This window comes from Garra rufa, chromosome 1, assembly GCF_049309525.1.
Source record: "Garra rufa chromosome 1, GarRuf1.0, whole genome shotgun sequence".
In the NCBI taxonomy this organism is placed as follows: domain Eukaryota; kingdom Metazoa; phylum Chordata; class Actinopteri; order Cypriniformes; family Cyprinidae; genus Garra; species Garra rufa.
Window position 1 is genome coordinate 33,305,943 of NC_133361.1, and position 19,919 is coordinate 33,325,861.

Genomic DNA, 19,919 nt, shown 5'->3' on the forward strand with positions numbered 1-19,919 from the left:
ACACCTGAATTTGTCATTTTAAATATCAAAAACATTGAATCAATCAATAACTGTATAAAAAAAACACAACAAACAGTATGTCACTGTTTATAAAGTTCTGTCTAAAGTGATCTATTTTCACTCAGAACAGTATTTCTGCTGAGCTTCTGCTATCTTGAACAAATAAAACAATTAGTTGTTACCTCTATCCATATACAATAACCAGGATCTTAAAATTCACTTTTAAGCATATTAACAAATGATCAGAACACATGATCAGAATACAAACAAACTGTATTATGTATAGATGCTTTATCAGTATTTGGTGCTCCCTCAGCCTTGTGTTCCCTGAATCTGTTTTCTCAACCTTAAATGCTAGAAGCGATGACTATCAATCCACAAAAGCAACATATGCTTTACAGTATATTTAGTTATTATACATTATTTTAAAAATTAAGCACTGTTTTATACTTAATGTAATTAAAAGTTACTTGAAAACCACAAAAATATGATGACTTTACGTTGAATGTCACCACCATCAGAGAGAAAAATCTAAACATTTCCTCAGGAATTGAAAGATGGTGTTGACATATTATGGTTGTGACACAGGAAATGTTAACATTAGGATTTAAAATATTCTAAAGCTAAAAAACTTACCAGAGCCTACTCTGTAGAGGTGGAATGTGGCAAGGCAGTCTGTTTATTTATCATATTCGTATGATATCAAATGATTTTATAACATTTTCAACGTCTGACGGTGTTGAAAAATAGTGGGGACACAACTTTGAAACCTTCTGAAACAGGCATGTGTCCTTGAAAAACAACCTTGTCTTGATATGAGATATATTATATATATATATATATATATATATATATATATATATATATATATATATATATATATATATATATATATATATATATTAAGTGTTGCTTTTGATAAAACAATCACTTTTTCATCATTAAAAACATTTTAAACCATTTAATTGCTTATGAACGATTGAACTCTTCTCTGTGGACACTGTTTTTGGTGTATGAGAAGGCATTAAGTGTCATAGAAGAGGATAACTGTAACATTTACACTTGAAGATATTTGTATTTTTAAACCTAATCGCAGTTACAATTGCTCGCCTTTTTTGTCCCATGTCTCAAGAATCACATGCAACATGCAAATGTGCTATTTAATTATTAACTTGCTACCTTAAAGTCTCAGGGATACTTTAAGTTAATATATTAGGTGGAAGAGGTTTGGCTGACCAAAAAGTTTAGAAATCCCTGCATTATGTAAAAAATAAATAACTTGAAATTGTGCATTTTAATATGTGTGTGTATAGTAATGTACACTACCTTTCAAAAGTTTGGGGTCAGTACATTTTTATTTTTATTTTTTATTTTTATTATTTTTTTTAAAGAATAATAATTAAAAATTAATAATAAATCATTTACATTGTTATAAAATATTTATATTTTGAATAAACACTGTACTTTTTAAACTTGTTATTCATGAAAGAGTCCTGGAAAAAAAAAATCACAGGTTCCAAAAAATATTTGGCAGCACAGCTGTTGATATTATCCAACATTGATCATTCTAATAATAAATCAGCATATTAGAATGATTTCTGAAGGATCATGTGACACTTAAGACTGGAGTAACAGCTGATAAAAATTCAGCTTTTCATCACAGGAATAAATTATATTTTAAAGTAAGTTAAAATAAAAAACATTATTTTATATTGTAAAAACATTTTGCAATATTACTGTATTTTTCTGTGTTTTTAATCAAATAGCCTTGATGAGCATAAGAGACTCCTTTAAAGACACAAGATTACAAGTCTTACTGACCCCGAACTTTTGAACGGTAGTGTATTTCAATGCCAAAAAGGCTACTGCTGATTTCATAGTATGTTTATCATTAAATAGGTTCATGTATTTATTCAATTTCATTTGCATGTAAAATGAAAGTAAGGTGTGCACTCGTGTGTGAAGATGTGAGTTAATTGTAAAACCCAGACGTTTTCTTAACTCCCTTAAGTGACCTTACTATATTCTTTTTATTTAAGACATTTTATTTTAGTCAATTCATTAGTCTGTCAGCAGATGGCAGCATTTACAGACGTGTGAGCTGTCGGTAAATCTCACAAAGCAGCTCAAATCATGTTTTAAAACATTTGCTTCTATGAATAAACCCAGTAGGTGGAGTCCAGGGAGAAGTCTGTATGAAGTTCATATTCTGCGTTCAGACAACTTCATCCTTTTGTTGCGACTGTTTATCTCCAAAGCCAATCTTTGTGACATTTCGTGGCACCTGTTCATCAACTAGGTGGACAACTGAGCTAAAACATATATGCTAAAAATAAAAACAACAACCTAGTTACACAACCGACTTCTTAATTCAAATAGTTTACGTCTGCAGCGGCTGTGACACAGTAAATGTGTCATACAGTGTGTCAGTGAATGACTCTTGTTCATCAGCGGAATGTTTACCGCTCCTCGCCGGACTCGAGTTACGCGGTGCGTTTTTAGAAGCGTCAAGTGTTACGACAGCCGTCACAGCAGCAGCAGCAGCGCTGAGATTCACATGCACTGACCGAGACATTGAAACGCTTTACTTCTGGACTTTTCTATTGATTATTCACATTTACATCTCGGTTCAAGACGGTTATAAGAAGTACTGCCTGGAGCCTAAGGAATATTCGACATGCTGGGGAGGAAGAAGAAACCAGAGGCAGTTCAGACTGAATCCAAAGCGTACGAGTCGAAAACCCACGACCCGCTTCGGAGACTCGGTGAGATTATAACAGGCTACATTAGGACAAAATATGTTTTAAATGTTTAAGTATGCATGCTTTCTTTAGTTGCACAGAATGCGAACTTAATCTCAGCCACTAACTTGTTTTCAACTATAATAGTTCATAATGTGAAAGGAGTCAAATGAGCAGATTCACGCATTCCACACTAAATCAATAAAGACCTTTACTCTTTGACAAAATGCCTATTTTGCGTGACATATGCGTGTTTTGAGACATCTAGTGAGATTTATTGTTTAGGTGTGATTTTTGATCTGCTTTTGGTAATGCACTTGGTTTTTGCATTTGGACCTGGCTTTATGATATTTCAATTATAATTCTGCAACAGTTACAGTAGACCTAGTTTGATTGGCTGGTCAAGAGTGCTTGACAGCAATGGGACGTTTGACAGTTTGTATTACTATGATATGCGAGCTGAAACAGAGCAGGGAGAATTTGTTGTTGTTGTTGTTGTTCTGGAAGTTTTAGATGCTTGTGTGGATTTTGTCTGCAGTTACCAAGCTATCAGACAATACGCTACCAGTCTAAAGTTTTTGAACAGTACGATTTTTAATGTTTAAGAAGTCTCCTCTGCTCCCCAAGACTGCATTTATTGATTTAAAGTACAGCAAAACAGTTCAATTTTGAAATAATATTACTATTTAAAATAGACGTTTTCTATTTGAATATATTTTAAATTGTGATTTATTCCTGTGATTTCAAAGCTGAATTTTTAGCATCATTACCCCGGTCACATGATCCTTCAGAAATCATTCTAATATTCTGATTTGTTGCTCAAAAAACATTTATTATTGTTATTATTATGTTAAAAACAGCTGAGTGGAATTTCATTGATGAATAGAAAGTTAAAAAAAAACAGCATTTATCTGAAAAAAAATCTTTTATAACATTATAAATGTCTTTAGCATCACTTTTGATCAATTTGAAGCACCCTTGCTAAATAAAAGTATTAATTTCTATTCTTTTAAAAATTGATGATAATAATAACAAAAATGTTCCTAAACATCAAATCAGCATATTAGAATTATTTCTGATGGATCATGTGACACTGAAGATTAGTGTAATGATGCTGAAAATTTAGGTTTGATCACAAGAAATAAATTGCATTTTAAAATATGTTCAAGTGGAAAACAGTTATTTTAAATAGTAAAATATTTAAAAAATATATTTACTGTATTTGCTGTATTTTGGATCAGTGTGTAGAAGAGACTTAAAAAACATTAAAAATCTTACTGTTCAAAAACTTTTGACTGGTCTAAGAACGGTCGCTAATGTACCCATTACATTATGAAAACATTAGCCTATTAATGTAAAAAAAAAAAAATTAATATAATATTATTAAGTCACATTCTGTTAAAGGGATAGTTCACCCAAAATGAAAATTATGTCATTAATTACTCACCCTCATGTCGTTCCAAACCCATAAGACCTTCGTTTATCTTCAGAACACAAATTAAGATATTTTTGATGAAATCCGAGAGCTTTCTGTCCCTACATAGACAGCAATGAAACTGACACATTCGAAGGCCCAGAAAGGTATAAGGACATCGATAAAATAGTCCATGTACTGTACTATAATCAATAAAAGTTGGTATATGTACACATACATACATCAGACAGAGTACTTTGAGTTAATATATATATATATATATATTTAGGACAGCTTGTCAAGTTAAAATGTATTCTTTAAAGTTTAAAAAATACGTCAAAACCAAGACCCTTTCTAAATGTTTTAGACACAAGAACAAGTTCTCTGCGAACAGTCCTCTGTAACTGGATGCTGCAGCAATGTATGTAATGCAGTATAATGCTTTTAAGCTATGTCTTGGATGGCCTGACGTGTTATTTTTTCGTGATTAGCAGCCGCACATAACCACATTGCCACAATCATAACCACTGACTGCTCTCACACAATTATTATTTTCCCACTCATGTTTACCTCTCATCTCCACCCTTCAGCTGCATGACTTTAGCTGAGATCACCACCACCTACACCTATGGCCCCTGCTTATTTTGTCCACATCAAAACCATTCTGTTTTTTGCATGTCTTATTATGCAGCAAGCTGAAACCTGAAACTACAATGTCATGTCAATGTTAATGTCAGCCTAGCTCTCAAACCAAGCCAAAATAACTATGCTAGTTTATGCTTTACACTTTTAAAAGGAACCACGTGTAAGAGGGTGTAGCGATAAAAATATCTGAAAATAGCCTATATAAAATGGACATCATTACATTACTGATATATTATGTAATCCTGGAATGTCTGTAGTGTAGTATAGCATTTACGCAACAAATATTATGGAGCATTCTTCATGAACAATGGCTGATTTCCAAGAAAAATAATTTCAAACGTTAATTGGTTTTTCAGCATTTTTGTGTATTTGAACCCTTTCCAACAATGACTGAATGATTTTGAGATACATCTTTTCACACTGAGGACAGCTGAGGGACTCATATGCAACATATACAAAAGGTTTGAATGTTAAATTTACCCTAAGTTTTAAATTCAAAAAGTTTTCACCCCCAGCTCTTAATGCATATATGTTTTTTTGGAGCATCAGTGAGCGTTTAAACCTTCTATAATAGTTGCATATGGGTCCCTCAGTTGTCCTCAGTGTGAAAAGATGGATCTCAAAATCATATAGTCATTGTTGGAAAGAGTTCAAATACATAAAATGCTGAAAAAACACACAATTTGTGAGACCTGAAGGGTTTTTCTGAAGGATTGTTCAGTTTAACTGTTCAGGACAAACAAGGTCAATAGTATAGCATTTACGCAACAAATAATATGCAGCGTTCTTCATGAATAATGGCTAATTTCCAAGAAAAGTAAGTAGGGCATATTTATATAATTGTTTTGCTGTCTGTTGTTGCAATGCTTTATTGACCTTAGCAGGTCTTTCACCAGATGTTTATCGCACCTCTGCCTATTTTAGTTGGGTTTCTTCTGCATTTGTGAGCCTAGACCACAAAACCATAAGGGTCGATATTTTGAAAATGAAATTTATACAGCATCTAAAAGCTGAATAAATAAGCTTTTCATTGATGGTTTGTGAAGATATATTTGGGCGAGATACAACTATTTGAAAATGTTAAATCTGGGTTGCAAAAAAATCTAAATAGTGAGAAAATCACTTTTAAAGTTGTCTAAATAAAGTTCTTAGCGATGCATATTACTAATCCAAAAATACGTTTTGATATAAGGTAGGAAATTCACAAAATATCTTCATGGAACATGATTTTTACTTAATATCCTACTGATTTTTGGCATAAAACTGATCATTTTAACCCATGCAATGTATTTTTGGCTATTGCTACAAATACAGCTATGCTACTTAAGACTGGTTTTGTGGTCGAGGGTCACATTTGATCATGAATGAGTTGAATGTTGTCTCTAAATCGAGTACCAAATCCTCTGAGGACTCTTCTGCATTCCCTGGCTTCTTCCATAACTCCAGCACTGTGACTGCAGTTACATGAGAAAGAGTTTAGCTTCAACTATTGCAAGTGGGCGATAACCCAGCTTCGGTTTAATTAGCTCTGTTTAATGTTGTGCTCATCTGCATTATTTTCCATGGCAACCTATGCAGAATTAATTATTTTTATCAAGTTTTAATAAGACTTGTTCCATGGTTACTTTAGTGCCATGGCTAGTGCGTCAATAGATATGCTATAAGTGCCTTGTTCAGATTTATTGCACTTGTAAAGTGATGTTGGGTGGTTTGTTTAAAGAGGCTGTGCAAGTTGGTGCTCTTCAGTGGCGTGATTTAATGTTACTATGTCAGTACTTCAAAATACAGCACTTCAGTGGGGATAATCAAGAGGTTCTTCAACGAGAAAGCAGTTATTCACTTGTTTGAGGGTTGAGTTTTGCTTATAAACTAAATGTCATGGGGTTATTTAAGTTACGTTGGTCCCAGGTTGCTCCAGTTTGCTTTACTGTTCTCGTGCTTCTGCTAAATGACACAGTAATGAGAGAGAATAAGCCATCCAAGCAATGGCGCCCACATTTATTCTAAATATAGACATGCTCACTATGGACAAGATGCACCTCAGGTGAACCGTAGGTAACTCTAGTAAATGTTGCTGGCAGTAAAGTATGAGTCATCTTTTTACCAGTGATTACATTTAAGGGACCATATAATACATGTTTTAAAAACATCTAATTTTATCACTGAAGTCTGCACTAAAGTAGTCTCTTGTTTTCACCAAGGCTACAGTTGAAGTCAAAAGTTTACATACACCTTGCAGAATCTGCAAAATGTTATTTCACATGAAAGACGTCTACATATAGTCCACAAGAGAAAATAGTTGAACTTATAAAAATGACCCAGTTTAATAGTTTACATACACTTGATTCTTAATACTGTGTTGTTATCTGAATGAACCACAGCTGTGTGTTTTTTTTTTTGTTTGTTTGTGTAGAGATAGTTGTTCATGAGTCCCTTGTTTGTATTAAACAGTTAAACTGCCTGCTGTTCTTCAGGTCCCACAAATTCTTTGGTTTTTCAGCATTTTTGTGTATTTGAAGTTTGAACCATTTCCAACAATGACTGAATGATATTCAGATTCATCTTTTTACATTGAGGACAGCTGAGGTACTCATATGCAACTATTACAAAAGGTTCAAATGCTCACTGATGCTCCAGAAGAAAATGCAATGCATATAAGAGCCAGGGGTGTAAACTTTTGAAATTTTGAGTTATTTTGCCTAAAAATCATATTTTTTCATTTAGTACTCTCAGACTTACATGTTTCCCCGAAGACAAAATAAGTTTTTTTATAAACAAATCTTAATGCATATGTGTTTCCTTCTGAGGCATCAGTGAGCGTTTGAACCTTCTGTAATAGTTGCATATGAGTCCCTCAATTGTCCTCAGTGTCAAAAGATTGATCTCAAAATCATACAGTCATTGTTGGAAAGGGTTAAAATACTCAAAAAATGCTGAAAAACCACGTAATTTGTGGAACCTAAAGGATTTTTCTGAAGGATCAGGTACAGTTTAACTGTTTAGGACAAACAAGGTCAGTATTAAATAAAAAATAAAATGCATTTTGTATGATCCCTTTTATTTTGGTAAAATAATTAACATTATGCACATTCTGCTAGGTGTATGTAAACTTTTGACTTGATACTTTTTGACTGTATCTTTGACCAAAAGTACAGTAAAAACAGCTATATTGTGAAATATCATTACAGTTTAATTTAAAAGAGCTGTTTAATATGTATAAATGTAGTGATGCAAAGCTGAATTTTCGGCATCATTACTCCAGGCTTCAGTGTCACATGATAATTCAGAAATCATTATAATATGCTGATTTGCTACTCAAAAAATATTTCTTGTGATTGTCAGGGTTAAAAACAGTTTTGCTGCTTAAATGAATAGTTCACCTTTAGAACAAAAATTCACAGATAATGTACTCACCCCCTTGCCATGTCTTTCTTTCTTAAGGAAATTATGTTATGTTTTTTTTTGAGGAAGACATTTCAGGTTTTCTCTCCATATAATGGACTTCTATGGTGCCCCGAGTTTGAACTTCCAAAATGTAGCTTCAAAGGGCTCTAAACGATCACAGCTGAGGAAAGAAGGGTCTTACTTAGCAAAACGATGTTTTTTTTTTCTAAAAAAAAAAAAAAAAAGAAAGAAAAAAAACTCAAATGCTCGACTTGTTTAGTTTGGCAAGATGAGCGTTTGAAATTAAAAAGTATATAAGTTGTAAGTGTTTTTAGAAAATAACTGATCGTTTCACTAGATAAGGCCCTTCTTCCTCGGCTGGGATCATTTAGAGCCCTTTGAAGCTGCTTTTAAACTGCATTTTAAGTTCAAACTCGGGGGCACCATAGAAGTTCATTATATGGAGAGAAATCCTGAAATGTTTTCCTCAAAAAACACCATTTCTTTACGACTGAAAAAAGAAAGACATGAACATCTTGGATGAAAAGGGGGTGAGTACATTATCAGTAGATTTTTGTTCTGAAAGTGATCTACTCCTTTAATATTTTTGTGGAGACAGTAATAGATCTTTTGGCTTGCTTTGATATTCAAATATTTTGTAGTATTATAAAAGTTAAATGCATTTCAAAATATATTAATTTCTAAAAAATCAAAACCAAAAAATCTTGCTGACCTCAAACTTTTGAGCAGTAGTATACTTACAGTAAAGATAATTGAGGTGTCTTGAACCGAAAAAGACCTAAAGTGGTCATTTTCATTCTGCATGACCATTTTCCTCCCTCCCACTTACCCATAAAATGAAATGTCTTTTTACTACTGTATTATTACTATTTCTAAGTAAGTGACCTCTATTATGACTGGCTAACTGTCACGAGAGAGAAAGGAGGTCTGGGTCCAAATGCAGGTAAGAATGATTTTAATGAAAAGAAAACCAACTAAACAAACAAAAAGGCCAACACGGCACAAACTAAGAACTAGAACACAAAATAAACAAGATCTAGAACATAATCTAAGGCCAGGGAATTCAGGAACACAAAAACAAACAGGACACGAGACAATGCAGACATGAAGCAGGAGAGAAAGGTGAGAGTATTTAAAGACCGGATAATAGTGAACAGATGTGAGTGAATCAGTGTTAACGACAAGGACAGGTGAATGCTATCAGAAGTGCAGTGTGAATAGCGACCTCAGGAGGCTGAGGGGAGACCCACAGCCCCGATCATGACACTAACCTGTTTGCATTTGAAATAAGCGGCTACGTGTACAACGTAGAACAAAATGCTCCAAATTCTTAAGTCAGAACATTCAGAAGCTCTTTGTTGAAATTCAGATGGTCATGTGATTTCCACATGATGGCCCCCATGAGGCAACCTCATTTTAAGTTTTTCATCAAATATGTGACCCTGGACCACAAAACCAGTCTTAAGTAGCATAGGTATATTTGTAGCAATAGCCAAAAATACATTGTATGGGTCAAAATTATAGATTTTTTGTGTTTGCCAAAAAACATTAGGATATTAAGTAAAGATCATGTTTCATGTTTCAAGATATTTAGTAAATTTCCTACCATAAATACATCAAAACTTAATTTTTGATTAGTAATATGAATTGCTAAGAACTTAATTTGGAAAACTTTAAAGGTGATTTTCTCAATAAGATAGTTGTATCTCGACCAAATATTGTCCTATCCTAACAAACCATACAACAACGGAAAGCTTATTTATTCATGTATAAATCTAACTTTCTAAAAATGGACCCTTATGACTGGTTTTGTGGTCCAGGTGACATATTATTTTATTTGAGCGCAATTAATTTAACATACAGTTTATATTTATTTTAATTTCAATAACAACATATCTGAAGACTTGTATTGTAGTCTTCTTGCGCATATTTATCAAAAGCACCATTCATTTGTAGATTTGAGAATGAGGGGAAATACTAAGTGCTTCTTTTTAGCTCAGATCAGTGTTCCTGATCACACATGATTTAGTTTAGTGTAGTTTGTGGTTGCATTTCGTTGCCATGTTTCCAGTAGCTCTGTCTCTGTACTCTGGCAATGTACCAAAAACTCTCTCTGTCTCTCTTCTCAGAGACACTTTATCAGGGTCTTTTCAATCTGGTTGCTGTGGTGAGGGTCTCTTTGCTGCAAACACTCTTGGCTGTTCAGCAGGAACAGTTGAGGGAGTTTGCATAGCCTTTCCCTTAGTCATGTCTCTTTTGTTGATTGCCAACTTTTTAAATATATTATTTACTTCTAGGTCCATTACTGTTACACACACACCACTTTTTCTCTTTAATGTAGTTATTTAACTCTGAAGTAACATTAAAAAAGTATTAAACAATGAAAGAAAGCAATGTTTTATGACGTTTAAGAGAGCTGATGAAGAGAAGAGGGTTTGAAGCAGTGTTGACTAGAGCAAATCTCCATGCTGTGAAAGAATGCAGAGCAGCTTTTTCACTGTGAGCATGACCTCTGTCTTTTTTCAGGTGTTTTTGAGTACAATTAAAGCTCTGGCAGAGAATCGGAGTGAATTCACTAAACAGTTACACCACATTTGCACACGGCATTTCAGTGCAAAAATGTATTCACTGCCAGTTAAATCAGGTGCTAAATACACTAAAATAGCATTGCACTTTATTTAAATTAAATCATGGCTTAACATGGCTTATAGATTGTGGCTTATTCATAAAACTTGATGCTATTTGCCTGGCACAATTAATGCTGAATACTTATGATTTGAAGAAACAAATATTTCAATTACAAATACATGACCACTACCATTCAAAAGTTTGGGGTCAGTAAGGTTTTTATTTTTAAATAAATTAATACTAAAAGTCAATGGGGTCAAAAAGTCTCAAGCTTGAAAAGGGACATAAAGAATTGCTCAAAGTTAATCCATTCAACTTCGTTGTTTTAAAAAATATAAGATATAAGATCACTGAAATTTAAGTTATTCATTTATTATTTATATATATATTTTTCACTTTGAGATGAAATCAAATCATTGATCAATGTACACATACAGAGTTCAAATCAACTATGACATGTGCAGTAACAGCAAATCTCACTGGTTCTTTCTTGTCACATGACGTATATCCTGCCATTAGTGCCAGTGAGGTTAGTTACTTTATTGATTATGCTACGTTTATGTATAAAATATCTTTATAAATTGTTCACATATAATTTTTAACATATAAATGCAGCCTTAGTGAGCAAAAGAGAATTATTTGAAAAACATATATAAACTGTTAGGAAAACAAACCCTCATTTCCCACCCGTTCCGAGGAGAACCTCTTCAGTGTCACTCCAGAGCCCAGCCAGCCACCCCGACCCGCGGATTACGAGCCTGAGCCCATCATAGATGGGAAGCCTGAGCCCGGAGCGACAGCAGTATGGAGCACCGACGGGGTCACAACTTCCGACCAGGTGCGAGAGCCGGCCACTACATCTGCGACGGTGGAGTGCTTCGTGGAGCAAGAGAGGGCTGTAGAGAGCCCCGTCCACTGCACCACCACTGGGGGTGAGCATGAGCACAACTCTGGGGACTTAATAGACTTTGTCATGGAAATACCTGTCTGCCTGGATTTCCCACCCACCCTCCCTCTTCTGTCTCTGCCTGATTCTCCGCTGGTTCCGCCCAGCCTTCCAGAATCCCTGCTGTCTTCTGTCTGTCCCCTTGCTCACCCCCAGCCCACCAGCTGTGCAGTGGGCTTGCTGCAGGTCAGCCAGCTTCCATCGGCATCATGGCTGGAGGCTCCCTCATCTCCGCCTTCAGCCTCTGAGTCCTGGACTCCGCCTCGGCCCTCCGACCCTGCGGCTCCACCCCGGCTCTCTGCTCCCTCGTCTCCGCCGTCGGTCCACCAGCTCCGCCCTGGTCAGTTGTCGCACCACCTTCGCCTCTGGATTTTACTCCTCCGGCTGCAAGGGCTCCGTCCCACCGGCTTTGTGGACCTCCTCCCTCCCGCGGGCACAGCCTCGGTTCTCTGTCGCTCTGGCTCCGCTGCGGACCTCCGGACCTCCATCTCCGCCTTGGTTGCCAGAGCCTTGGGTTCCGCCTCGGCCCTCCGGATCCGCGGTGTCGCCCAAGATCATCGGCTTTCCGTCTCCCCCTCGGGCTCTCCCACCACCTGCTCCGCCTCCGTCGGTCGGCCCCATGGAGTCGTCAGCCCTTCCTCCACCATGGCTCCTCCCTCCATCGGCTCCACCGTGGGATTCCATCATGGCTGAGTTCTGGGTCCCACCTGGCTCCTCCTGCTCCAGCCCCCTCCTATCACCTCCTTGGCTCCTCCCTCCGTCACCACCCTGGACTACATCTTGTGCCCTCCGCCTGGGAGTCCGTCCTCCACCAAAGGCCCCTCCTAAGACTTTGTACTGTTTTCCTTCTGTTTGTCGGCATGAGGACGTGCCTTCCGGGAGGGGGAGGTAATGTCACACCCCCGGACTTCCATGTTGGTTTCTCCCATCTATTCCCCCCGCAGCTCTGTGTATTTTGGTTCATCCCTCATTGTCTGCACCTGTGTTTGTAATCAGTCTGTGTATTTAAGGTGTGTGTTTCTCCTCATTCTCTGTCGGTCTTTAATGTTACCACTCCGTGTTCCTGTGTCTACCTGTCTCCCGTTGGATTTATTAAATACTTTATTTTTACTACGTCATTGTTTGTGTGTTCCTACCTGTAACCTGACACATCCCTGCTAAAAGTATTAATTTCTATCATTTCTTTCCCCCAAAAAATATACAAAATATATCCAAGCTTTTGAATAGTATAGTGTTTAATGTTACAAAAGCTTTTTATTTCACATAAATGCTGATCTTTGGATCTTTCTATTCATCAAAGAATCCTGAAAGTACTCAACTGTTTTGAATATTGATGATAAATATTTCTTGAACAGCAAATCGGCATATTTTTTATAAACGGTTATTTTAAATAGTAAAAATATTTTAAAATTGTACTGTTTTTGCTGTACTTTAAATCAATTAAATGCAGGCTTGGTGAGCAGAAGAGAATTCTTTAAAAAACATAAAAAATCTTACTGTTCAAAAACTTTTGACTGGTAGTGTATATACCAAACATTTTAATGTTATCATATATTTGTGTGCATTTTTTGTTGTTCATGGTGGTTTTAGTCCATCTTGACCTGTTCCAAAAGACCTTTTCTTAACCATTTTGCACTATTTTAAGTTATTTTAATCTGTTTTTACATTGATCTCCATGAATTGGTGCTAAAACATAATGGTTTGTGCAAGAAAGCAAGTCCTTCAACAAACACAGTTACTGAATTCCTCCCTCATCCTGTTTTTTTTTTTTTTTTTTTCAGCTCAGCCTATTGTAACACCGCACCACTCTGTGCAGCCAGGCTTAACTTAGCTTTGAAAAGTCTATAAAGAGCTCAGTGTGCGCTCCTGGCAATTTTGCAATCTTTGCTCTTAGTGAACAGTCCCTTTCCAAGCTATGAAGGAGAGCCAGCCACTTAAATCTGGAAAACAAGCATGTGCTGGTTATTACGAATGAAAGCATGACAAAAAACAATCAAGAAATAATTTCCCTATTACTGTCATTTGATATCCTGTTATATGTGCAGTCATCGCTGCTGACGTTGACACAAAGTTATTGGTGTCTTACATCAGCGTGGGATGACATCATGCCTCATGTTTGTGACTCTATCTTCTGACCTCCCAGTGCTCTCATGTCTCGAGTATGTGTGAGTGTGCACATATTTATTTTGGAAGATGTTTGAGTAATAGGTTGATTTTGGTCCATGTTTTGGATTAAATTTCAAAACGGTGTATGACTCAGTGCTGGGAAGTGTTAGTCTCTGGCACGTATAGCCTTGAGAATACAAAAACAACCTTGGGACGGGACATTATGAGTGAATTATGGTATTTGTAGCTCTTAGAGACTTGACACTTCAGATTAAAGCATGCAGCAGGCGTGTTAGGCAGGCTGGGAACATTTAGAAAGAACAGGAGGTGCTCTTATTTAAATATTATGTATGTGTGTGTCATAGGTGTGTTGGACGATGAAGATGTGCAACTGATGCTGCACGGGTCAAAGATGATGAAGGTTCGATCTCAGCGTTGGCGGAAGGACAGGAGCCTGAGGCTTCTGGAAGACTGTGTTACGGTGTGGTGTGAGTCCAGCAAAACCTCTCGCAAAGGCCAAAGACAGCAGACCTGTGAGTATATCATCTGTGACTGAACTACATCCAGAAACAAATATCAGAATTCAGCTTTCGGCACAGCATTTGCGAGTTCAGAAATTATGTGGCAAGATGAGCAAGGGTCGGTTCAGTAAGAGCTGTCAGCTTAGCTCCTGAGATATTTAGTTTTTACATTTTAAGTTTACCACCCCAAATCTCTACAATGGATATATTTATAATGAATCACACGGAAACAAAATGCAGCTTTGGATTTGGAAAGCAGAAACTAGTCCTAGAACATCAACCAGAAACATTGACAATAGAAAAATTCTAGAAAAAAAAAGCATCACAGATTCGAAAATACTAAAAAAAATATTAAACAGCAAAGTTGTTTGGATACTGGAGTAATGATTCTGAAAATTTAGATTTGCCACCACAGGAATACATTTTATTTTATTTTGTTTTATATCTCACAATACAGTGAGAGTTAGATGGTTTAGAAATGTAGAAATGTTAGAAATGCAGGGAGAAAGATGCCATGATGCCAAAACCTTTGCATGTGAATGAGAGGCTATAATTCTGCTTTAGTATTTGTTGCAGTCGGTTGCAATATGGAAACATACTTTTACTAGTAATCTGATCAAGGAAACACTTATTCCCTGGAGGAAGAATAATGATTTGAAAACAGTCACGGTCTATTCATTTCTCCACTTACTCTGACCTCATACTTGGCTTAAAGTCAAAACAAGACGCTATTAATGTTTTGTTTACTATGCTCTCTTTTTGAATGCCTAGTGTTAACCTTATCCCAAAGGACACATCAGGCATTTAAGGGATAGTTCACCCAAAAATGTAAATTTTGTCATTAATTACTCACACTCAAGTCGTTCCAAACCTGTAAGACTTTTGTTCATCTTCAGAACACAAATTAAGAAATTTTTGATGAAATCTGAGAGCTTTCTAACCCTGCATAGACAGCACTGCGACTACGTTTAAACTCAAAAAGGCAGTAAGGATATCATTAAAATAGTCCATGTGACATCAGTGGTTCAACTGTAATTTTATGAAGCTGCGAGAATATTTTTGTGTGCAAAGAAAACAAAAATAATGAATTTATTCAACAATTTTTTTTCTTCCGAATGCCAGGCTCCTGCATCAAGAAATTGTTGAATAAAGCTGTTATTTTTGTTTTCTTTGCACACAAAAAGTATTCGTGTAGCTTTATAACATTACGGCTGAACCATTGCCACGTGGATTATTTTAAAGGGGGCATAATGCACAGAGTTTCACCCAATCTTATGTTAATCTTGAGTACCTATAGAGTAGTACGGCATCCTTCATATCTCCAAAAAGTCTTTAGTTTTATCATATTTACAAGAGAAAGTTACAGCTTTACAATTCTCTCCGAAAACAGTCGAGCTCCTGGAGGCGCGCCGTGGGCAGAGCTAAAGACTGACGAGAACTCACGCGCCGATTGCCAACAAAACACAGACATTTGATGCCATTTCACTTACCATCTGCAGTTCTGAATCATGACCGGGATCTTTTATAGCTGGGACCGCTCCATCTTTCAGTTTCAAACGAGGTGCAAATCCAGCGTCGAACTGGGCCTTGTTTATAAAACGTTCGTCAACAAACACACTTGCAAATCTCCGTTTCTGCCCCAGAAAAACAAACTGCATCATCCACTGTTCACATAATGCTGGGTTCTTCGGGAAGCTGAGCAAGGTTATCTTTGCCTTACAACAAACCACACTTCTTTAGAGACTTCTTTCCGAGTGAGTCCCATGCAGCAGTGCAGCCGAATGAAGTGTGTTGATGGGCGCGCTCTTGCTCTCGCTCTGGTCGATGTGTACGTGGGCGCGCTCTTTCGGGAGAAATGCCCATACAAGGAGTTCCACCCCTCAGGACGCCATGATCGAAAAAAACTTTCCGAAACTTGTAAGAAACCCGGAAGTGTGTATTCGGCACAGGAATACTGTTATACGTCCAAATCTTTTTTTGCAACTTTGGCCATGTTTAGCATGAGAATCCAACTCTTTAACAGTGTAACTTAACATGCATGTAACGCCATTGGACCCTCCCTTTAACAATGTCCTCACTATCTTTCTGGGCCTTGAACGTGTCAGTTGTGTTGCTGTCTATGCAGGGTCAGAAAGCTCTCGGATTTCATCAAAAACATCTTAATTTGTGTTGAAGATGAACAAAGGTTTTATATTTAGAACGACATGAGGGTGAGTAATTAATGACAGAATGTTTATATTTGGATGAACTATCCATTTAGATCTTAGAATGTTACATGTTTAGTAAATGAATGCCACTGAATTTAACAGGACGGATGGATTTGGCTTAGTGTAATGAAGTGTAGCAGTGACACAATTAATCACAGGTCAAACCAGGGAAAAATTTTCAATTGATGGTTTAGAAACGTGTATATCCTGCACTAGTTATGAAGCAGAAAGGTTATGCAATGATGAGTCATTACAGGTGCCATCACATATATTATGTATGGGTTTTGTATTTTTGTAAGACTGCATTTTGTTGCTTTTCAATCATTTGTAATTTTTTTATCAGTAGGGCTGTGATTTGATTAAAATGTCATGTCAATGAAATAATCATATTCTTTTGGTAGACAGGTAAATCATTGGATAGGCATTATAAAATAGCTTTAAAGTTAAATATATGGTTTGTTTCATTTAGACTAAAATATATTAGAGTTTTATGATGACAGACTAAAACAAATTTTTAGGTGAATAATGATTTTAGTCGTAAAACGGTATGATGGGGTGATCCAGTATCATGCTTTTTCCCATAGTAAACCACTCACCTTTGACCATCTGTGATATATTGCTCAGCAGGTTTTTGTTGAGGGACGGGACGTTCCAATCAATGCAACAGCAAACAGAAAACCCATAAAGCTTTGTGTGCATATGTCTGAACTCATTACTGCTTTTGTGGTTGTGTGTTTGTCTATACATACTAGCTCAGACCCTCAGCTTCTCTCCAGTTTAATTTTTTACTTTTGTTTGTCTTGTTTCACGAGATCAAACAAAGCCAGGTAATGAAACTAAAAATGCTTCCATTTATAAACAGTGATTATGAACCAGAACTGTCTGAAACACACTTTAAATGATTTCAGACTGGCAGATTTGGTGCTTACTTTGGTTGTTGTGGGACATGTCCCAATTAATTGTCCCAATCTGTTACTTTCACCTGTTTTTCAGGTGATTGGTGATCTTTTTTTTAATTACACAAATTCAACCTTTGCTCCTAACATAATGAAAACATACCGCAGATTCATCTGTGACAAGAGTCATTATGGCATATGAGCTGTTTTATCATCTCTAACCTCTAGCTGTTCAGATGAGTGTTAATCTGTTTTTAATCTCACTTATGCTCTTCAGATGGATTGATAATCCGCTGTGAAAGTGAAGAGAATCAGACTTCCTGCTATAATCCCATTTATGGCGCTTCACTGAAGCACGGGAATGTTATTTCTCTTATTAGACCACTGGCATTGGTGAACCCTATTTAGGGGCCTTTTATCTCAGCCCTCTGAAATATCTGTGATTATCCCAGCTGTCATCATCACCCTCAAAAATCTGTAATTATGTGATCTCTCTTCACATTTACTGGAAACATTGGCTGCATTGAGATATCTGAGGCTACTCAACTTGAAATACAACAAAATATCTGTTAACAAAAGTCAACTTGTGACTGCTTGCTTTTAAAGCAGGAAAGTTTGGCTCACAAGACAAGGGGCTTAAAGAGATATTTCACCCAAAAATGTAATTTCTGTCATTAATTACTCACCCTCATGTTGTTTCAAACCTATAAGATGCCAGCTCTTGCGTTAGCTGCACTACATGAATGCATTGTGTACTCTAGTGAATGTGCAGATAAGACTTACACAGAAGAGAAAAAAACCTGTTGAATAAATTTCTTTGCCCACAAAAAGTATTATTGTAGCTTCAAAAAATGAAGGTTGAACCACTGATGTCGCATGGACTACTTTAACAATGTCCTTACTACCTTTCTGGGCCTTGAATGTGGTAGTTGCATTGCTGTCTATTCAGGGTCAGAAAGCTCTTTGATTTCATCGAAAAATATCTTAAATTGTGTTCTGAAGAGGAGTGAAGGTCTTACAGGTTTGGAACAACATGAGGGTGAGTAATTAATGACACAATTTTCATTTTTGGGTGAATTACTCTTTTAACAATCCTAAGCCTTGAATCCTAAAATCACTCTGAATCAGACTAATTCTCACACATGAGCTGTGAACAACAATTTTATAATTTTTTAAAGTGATATAGACATGTGAATGGATGCATGGGTTTCTGGATTCTGAAACATGCCGAATTTCCATATACAGAGGAAACCATACATTAAATTAAAGCCCAGGTCATGTGTTTATAAATAATCCCTGCTCTTAGGGGGGATTTATAAGACCATGAGGGCTAAAGTCAACTCGTAAATATTCATGTAACTCAGTGTGATTAATAATTTGTGCTCTCTGACACATGCACAATTACACTGTATTGTTAGTACTTTGTGTGATTTTCTATGTAAGACATTTATGTAATATCATTATGTAATAATTAGTGTTTTCATTTTAAATGGAACACATTCGTGCTTTATTGTTTCTTTTGTAGTTTATACATAAATGCATCATGATGATGCACCCTACACAACATCAAAAGACCGCCCACTCACCTGTCAATCATCTACTTTAGTAAAATTTTATGAAACTTCTTTGGTATGCCAGATGCAAACATATTGAGAAACAACAGTAAAATTTACAGTATACAGTATAATTGCTTCACTCTTGGCAAAACAATAAAATTGCTCAATATGAAATTGTTTGTTCAGTGCACTCTCTGTTAAACTAGTTGGGACAATATTTGGCAAATATTGCTAGATAAGTGAGTTGAAAGTCTTATACATTTGCTACAGGGATGTTTCACTCCTTTTGAGTGTCTCAAAATATTGGATGAGAAAAAAATAAAACAATGCCAGTGTTTCAAATATAACATTAAAAAGTGTACAAATCATGTTTTCACTGTCCAGAAGCGACACCAGCAAGTGAAGTTACAGTGCGAGTCTGTCTCTCTCTTGCCTCCCCTGAGCCCATTGAGTTTTAACAGACCTTTGCCGTGAGGCAGTGCCTCCATCGTGATATGATTGGATATGACTGGTTATGATTGGCTGTGATTGGTTAATGCAATAAATCCTGCCTCTTGTGTTTGTGCATGTGTTTACTAATCAGTCTGAATGAACAATATAAAGGAATTAAAGGAGTAGTTCACTTTCAGAAGAAAAATTTACAGATAATGTACTTACCCCCCTTGTCGTCCAAGATGTACATGTCTTTCTTTCTTCAGTCGTAAGGAAATTATTTTTTTGAGTAAAACATTGAAACTTCCAAATGTAAAAGTTTGAACTTCCAAAATGCAGCTTCAAAGGGCTCTAAACAATCACAGCCGAGGAAAAAAGGGTCTTATCTAGCAAAATTATGGGTCATTTTCTAAATAAAAATT

The 19,919-nt window shown here is 36.3% G+C and overlaps 1 protein-coding gene across 1 annotated transcript in view; it reads left to right on the top strand.

Annotated features, from left to right (window-relative positions):
* Nucleotides 1-2,246: 2,246 nt before the first annotated feature.
* plcd3a (phospholipase C, delta 3a) overlaps nt 2,247-19,919 on the top strand; it is a 47,623-nt gene continuing 29,950 nt past the window's right edge. The window contains exons 1-2 of the mRNA XM_073839130.1: nt 2,247-2,765; nt 14,251-14,418. Coding sequence (XP_073695231.1) covers nt 2,678-2,765; nt 14,251-14,418 — 256 coding nt within the window. The 5' untranslated portion in view covers nt 2,247-2,677. The remainder of the gene's footprint in view (nt 2,766-14,250; nt 14,419-19,919) is intronic.